Consider the following 6970-nt stretch of genomic DNA (forward strand, 5'->3'; position numbering starts at 1 on the left):
CGCAATTCTGCTAATCTTTCGTTCGCAATTCTGCTATGCTAAGATACACTCCCAGAGGGCGGCGGCTTAGCGTGTGCAATGCTGCTAAAAGCAGCTAGCGAGCGAACAACTCGGAATGAGGGCACATGGATTTGTGAGCATGCCCCCCAAAAATCTGTTAATTTCCATCTGAGTATTCTTAGGCTTGTTCTGGGTACAGACACTCAGCAAACTTTGTACAATAGGCTGATGACGCCAGCAGGGGCAGAACACGACATCGCCAGGCCCTATAGCAAAGTTTGGAGGTGGGGGACACGGCAATAAAGACAATCCCCAATCTGAGGTTCTGAGGATATACATATGTCTTGTGAGAACATGTTTCGAGGCAATGGCGGAACTACATCCGTTTCCTCAGTTTCCCCTGCAACAACGGTAGCTCTGTCACTGGCCACCAGCAGCGTGGTAGATTTGAGGCCACCATTACTGTAGACTGAAAATGATCTCTTATGCTATTAGTTACAGCATATATCTTGCTACCCTTACAGGCCAGTAACATACAACTACACAGCAGTCACTCTTCCTAGAGTCATGGCATGCAGTCTTGCTGAAAAAAACCTTTGGGAAAAGTTTGCAGTAACACAGTGGGACCCAAAACATCACTCTCAAAACCTATAGTGTGTATTTTGGATATATCAAAAGGAGGGATCAGTACGATTGATCGACAGACAGGATGCCGGCGGTCACAATACCAATGCTGGCATCCTGATCTTTGAAATCCTGACAGGGGCAAGGTAAGTATGTTCCCCCCTCTCTCTAACCCCTAACCCTCCCTCGTAGCCAGGTATAACTAGAAGTAGACAGAGAGAGAGAGGGTTTCATGGAAAAAGAGGGAATGAGAGAAAAAGAGTGTGGAGAGAGAGGGTATCAGGGAGAAATAGAGAAAGGGATGAGAGGGGAGAGAGAGAGAGGGCATCAGTAAGAGGGTGTCGGAGAAAGAGAAAAAGTGTCAGAGAAAGAGAGAAGGGAGAGGAGCAAGAAAGGGAGGGGAGAGAGAAAGAGAGAGGAGCAAGAGAGAGTAAGAGTGAGTGTCGGTGAGAGATAGAGAGGCAGAAAGAGAGTGAGAGAGAGGGTGTAGAAAGAATGTCAGAGAGAGAGAGAGTGTGAGAGAGTGTCAGGGAGAGAGAGTCAGGGGGAAAGAGGGAGGGAAAGAGAGAGCGTTTCAGGGAGAGGGAGAGAGACAATGTTAGGTAGGGGGATAGAGAGGCAGTGCCAGGGAGAGAGAAATGGAGAGACAGTGTCAGAGACAGAGAGTTTGTCAGGGAGAGATGTGTCGGGAGAGAGAGACAGTGTCAGGGAGAGAGAGAGACAGTGTCAGAGAAAGAGACAGTGTCAGGGAGAGAGAGAGAGAGAGTCACGAAGAGAATGAGGGAGAGAGTGTGTCATCAGGGAGAGAGAAAGAGAGAGGAGCAAGAGAGTGTCAGGGAGAGAGAGAGAGAGATGGAAGGAGAGTGAGCACTACCTGTCTCCAGCAGAGGTCTTTGATGGGGCGGGCACTTCCTGACATTAGGCACTACCCCATATATATAACCGTGGAACTCGAAGCCGGTCGGGTAGCCCCTCCCCCTTGCTGCATACGCCGTGCAGCTGCACTGCTTGGGGGAACGGGGCTTTATGATATCAGCGCAGCGGTGCCCGTTCCTAGTGGGAGTGAATGGAAGCTACTGACCAGGGGGAACAGCAGGCCCTCGAAGCAGCTGGGGCCCCATAACAGCTGCACCTCCTGCACCCTTGGCAGTTATGCCACTACAACCTAACACTAACCTCTCCCTCCACCCTTAGTGCCTAACCCTAACCTCCCCCCTGGTATTGCATAACCCTAATCTCCACCCGCCCCCCCCCCCCCCCCCCCGGTGTTGCCTAACCCTAACCATCACCCCTCTGCAGCCTAACCTTAACCCTCCCCCCTTAGGGCCTAAACCTAACCTCCCCCAGTGCTGAAACAATAAGAGCTAGTGGGACTCGGAGTGGAGATGGTACTGTATTGAATGGAACACCAGGATGGAGTAGTATCAGGTGCGAGTATTAAAAGTTGTAGTGAACATTACGCTTTTTTAATATAGTGAAATACACTTTGGCTATAGGAGAGCTTGGTCAGAGAGGATATTGAGTTCCATAAGTGAGGTGCTGCATGGGAGTAACCTTGTAGTCTTGGGAGTGAGAGATGGCTATACGGGGGGACATAAGGTACTGGTTAGAGGCACACTTAAGCGAGTGAGAGGGACAGTACCTCATGATGAGATCAGAAATATAGGAAGAAGAGGCATTGGTGAGGGAGAAACAGTGAGAGAGGAAGGCCAGTCACACTATTGCAGTAAGGACAAATTGTACAGGTGAGGCGAAGTGAAAATGGAGAATAATCTGGGACGGAAGGAGTGATGAGAAGACAGCAAGGAGTTGAACGTTTGAAGATACAGTAGAGAAAGGTGACGCAGCAGTTAGTGAGGCAAGTAATGAAATGAGGGATAAGTGGAGATGTAATATGAGGCTGCTGGAGGTAAAAGGAAGTTGGATTAATCTATGTGTGGAGGAAAGAAAATCTATGCATGAGAGGCATGACAGTAGAGCGTTTATATATAGAGTTCGCTGAATCAATGAATTGTAAACAGGGAGATCCAAAGCAGGAGGTACAGAGGGAGTAGCTAGTTACACAGAACTTTCCCAAAAAGTGTAGAGGTAATCAGTAAACTATGAGGAATAACAAAGTGCATCTGAGAGAGGGATGTTATGTAAGGAGTAATAATCATTGGCGTATCTATATTGGGTGCAGGGTGTACAGTGGCCATTTTCCCACCACACACCTGCATGCAGTGATTTGTGCATGTGCAGTAGACATGTCCCCTGGTATAAGGTACAGGCACCATTTTCCCAGAGACCTGCACATGCTCAGTAGATTAAAAAACTTACAAAGCCAGAGCCAGAGAGTAGGAGGCCCGAATGCAGCCTGCATAAGGGACTCTTTACGCTCCTAATCCACCCCTGGTTATAATGGGAGGAGTATGAGGTCAGAATTAGTGTCCAAATTAAGAACACTGTCAACAGTAGATCTTGGAATAATGGGGAGAGATGTATCAACATTTAGAAAGAGATAAAGTGGAGAGAGATAAAGTACCAGCCTATCAGCTCCTAGCTGCCATTTTACAGTCTGTGTTTGAAAAACGACAGGAGCTGATTGCTTGGTACTTTAGCTCTCTCTTCACTTTACCTCCCTTCAAGCATTGATACATCTCCCCAAGTGTTTCACTGGATTGGTGCCATTTGTAATACAGACAAATCTGAATACTTTTGCAAACCATTGTGTGTGTGTGTGTGTGTGTGTGTGTGTGTGTGTGTGTGTGTGTGTGTGTGTGTGTGTGTGTGTATATGTATGTATATATATATATATATATATATATATATATATATATATATACAGGGCGATTCAAAAGTGGCAGTACACCCTTTTGTTTCAAAAACTGTGCAGTGAATGGGAAAACGGAATACTACAGTAAGGTATGGGTGAGTTGGGCTTTCTTTTAGGGTGTGTACCGAACATGGGCGCCATCTTGAAATCGTCCATCTTGTAACTAAGTCAGTTTTCCCATTTCCTGCACATTTTTTGAAACAAAAGGGTGTACTGCCACTTCGACAAGGGTGTTTTGACACTTTTGAATCACCCTGTATCTATATATATATATATATATATATATATATATATATAGATGCACCACTTGTGCATACCAATAATTGTTACATTAAAATCATCACCTTTTATGCACCTAGGTCTTTGGTTTCCTGAACTTTATTCTGTGGGCTGGAAACATCTGGTTTGTCTTCAAGGAGACGGGTTGGCACGCTTCTGGGCAGCGTTATCCCCAGGAGCCAATAGAAAAACAGTCTGGCAGCCAGTCTTTAAGCCAAGGTGGATACAATCAAGATACCTATGGACCAACTCCACCCTATAACCAACAGCAGGGCGGGTTTGTACAGCAACCCAACTTTGGACAACCAGGCGGACTTGGCCAGCAAAACTATAACCAGGCTCGGTATAACCAAACGGGCCCAACATCTTTTGCCAATCAGATTTAATATGAATAATCAAAAACATGTTCCTCCCCAATGACCACAAACATCTTGACAAGATATACTTTTAGTAGGAATGACCCAGAGTGTGTATAACTGAGAGCATCTAGAGGTGACACGAATACAGCTGGTGGATTGTGCTGTTCAGATGCATTTAGGAACTGGTGAAGATCTATAGTGTACAAAATTACAGTGTTCCGTGTGTATAATTGTGAGCGCATTTTGTAAGCCTAGATGTTTTAATATGTGACAAAATACAGTTTTCATTGTGCACAATAGTATTGGTTTCCATAAGCCCTGCATGCTACATCTCTCAGATGAGTGTTTGCTGTCCCTTTCCTGTTTTATACACTTTTTTGGGCATGATCCTATACTACGGTTTGAAACTTCTTGCAACATAACAGTGACATGAGATAAATGCTGTGCTGTAGCCATATACACTGTAACATTTTGAAAATTAAAAATAAAATAAAAATTCTTGTACTTTTGTTTATATCAGTAAGTAAAACTTGCATTGTACTTCCCCGACCTACCTGGAAAATACTGTTAATGGAATATCGACATATTGTAGAGACCTCCGTACTCCTACTACTGTAAATATCGACTCACTTTATGCATGTGAACCCATTAACAAATATCTCAGCTTTGTTCTGAGATATTTTGTTTTGTATTCTATTCTTATGATATTTTTGGAACATATGTGAAGTCTTGTACTGTTACCAATATATCAGTAGCTCGTACTGACCTTATCATCTCACCCAGTATAAGTAATAGGCTTTGAGTGTGTGTTGGAACTCGGGACCAAATTTCTGTGGTATATGTTTACAATCTAAATGAAAAATAATTTTATAGGACATATATATCGGTTATCACTTACTTGCTTACTCTACAGCAGGACCACAACTAGGAGCGGGAGCAGTATTTGAGGGCTCGCCTAGATGGTCGGAGGGAAAGAGCGGGAAACCCGTGATGAGTCGGATGCATGCCATGGTGGGAGTAGGCTTCAGAAAGTAGGCCAGGGCCGGATTTGGGGCATAGGGGTGAGTACCTCCAGACGCCCCTCTCTCATGGGGCCCCTGCCTGGAGCTCCCTGACCCATCTTTAGTTGATGTCCGGTCCAGTGATTGAGACCGGGTTCTGTGCCTTTGCTAATCCGCACGGTGCAAGCATAGAGGGACTGGTTTCACCTGGCAAAATAAAGGAGACACATACTGAAGAACAGTGTGTGAGGAGACTGCTGCTGCCTTAAGGAGGAGCATGGAGAAGATACTGGTAACTGGTGGTGGGGTAAGACATGCTGAAGAAATATAGGGGGGAGAGAAACAGGCTGCTGTAGTGATACGGGAATTGGGGGGGAGGACACAAGGAGGGGGGGGGGGGGCTTATTGTGGCGCCAAATTACTGCCTTGCCCCAGGTGACAAATATCCTAGTTTCAGCCCTGTCTGTAATGTTTGGGAGATTCCCTGTAGGCAAGTATGGGTTAATAGTGCAGAAATAAAACTATCTGAAATATTATCTCAAGTGTAACACTGCGCTAAATAAACATTAGGTGTTTTTTTACTGTAGCTGATGCAATACAATATTGTCGCTGTTTCTCAGAATAGGATGTTGTTGTGTATGATCTACAATAATTCATAATAAAAATGTTTTGTCATGCTCGGAAATTCCTGCCACCCGTGTGTGGAGAATTTCTACACGCTCAAAGGGGCTCGGGTGTGTTTTCATAAACAATACAGTTTTTGATCTTGCCAGTTGGTAGGCTGCCTGTAATGTATGTGGAGTTAATGATATTTTTAAATACACATAACTATATTTATGAATTTAAGAAAGTCAGAATGCATATATAATCAACTCATTTTTAAGAATTCCAGAGAGCGTATTATAGCTGCTCTAATCTACTACCTAGTGCATTGATTTATTGTACTTTTGACTGTGTTTTTGACAGAATACAAGCACAAATGGTGTACTTATCTATATACACATATCATGTAAACAATTTATGGATCTAAGTGGATAATCTATATTGTAATTGCATTTGACCCAAATAAAGTTGTTGCATAAAATGTACATGTTGTTTATTGAGTTTTTTTGCAAGAAATATAGTTTTAAACTGCTATTCTACTTTGATGGACAGGTAAGCGATATCTAATGATGTTATCACGTCAAATGCACTCTTTCTGGGCAGTCACATTGCTGGCGGCCTTTTGTGGACTTAACCAATCTTCAGGAAAAAAACAGTCAACAGTCCACTATGATTTCACAGACAGCATGCTCAGAGATTATACAAAAGTGCTCAAAGTGGTTTCCTATCTCCTGAATTCTTCTTTAAAATAAGTTACACCCTGTGGGCTAAAGCATTGATCCTATGACTTAGACATATGTTTATGATTTACCATTTATATTTTCTCTAGATGAATATATATCTTGTATTCTCTTTATTTGATCTCATAATAGGTCGAAACACCATTGGACCCCGCTACATCCAGTTTATCTCATGCCTCATTAATGTTGCTGGCACCTGGTGATTGATTAATTAAATTGCCTTGACCAGAGGTTCTCAAATGCGGTCTTCAGGGCACCCCAACAGTCCAGGTGTTAAGTATATCCATGCTTGGCCACAGGTGACTTAATTAGCGCCTCAGTCAATGTGATTTAACCATCTGTGCTGGGCCATGGATGCACCTAAAACCCGGCCTGTTGGGGTGCCTTGAGGACCGCGTTTGAGAACCTCTGGCCTTGATTATTGATTCAGTCGATAGAGTGGCTTCCATGACTATGTATAAAATTAAGGCTGCATGTTCAGTATATGGACTAAATAATACATTGTCAGTGGTCTCTGGTAGGGAGACCAATCCCAGGCCTTTTTTTCAA

General features: G+C 43.8%; 1 protein-coding gene across 2 annotated transcripts in view; it reads left to right on the plus strand.

The window, feature by feature from the left end:
* The window catches only part of SYNPR (synaptoporin), a 467369-nt gene extending 463000 nt beyond the window's left edge, over positions 1 to 4369 (plus strand). For both annotated transcript variants that reach the window (XM_063940903.1, XM_063940904.1), the window contains one exon: positions 3799 to 4369. In XM_063940903.1, the coding sequence (XP_063796973.1) occupies positions 3799 to 4104 (306 nt within the window). In that variant the 3' untranslated portion in view covers positions 4105 to 4369. The remainder of the gene's footprint in view (positions 1 to 3798) is intronic.
* Positions 4370 to 6970: the final 2601 nt, after the last annotated feature.

The sequence above is a fragment of the Pseudophryne corroboree genome, chromosome 9 (genome assembly GCF_028390025.1).
Source record: "Pseudophryne corroboree isolate aPseCor3 chromosome 9, aPseCor3.hap2, whole genome shotgun sequence".
In the NCBI taxonomy this organism is placed as follows: domain Eukaryota; kingdom Metazoa; phylum Chordata; class Amphibia; order Anura; family Myobatrachidae; genus Pseudophryne; species Pseudophryne corroboree.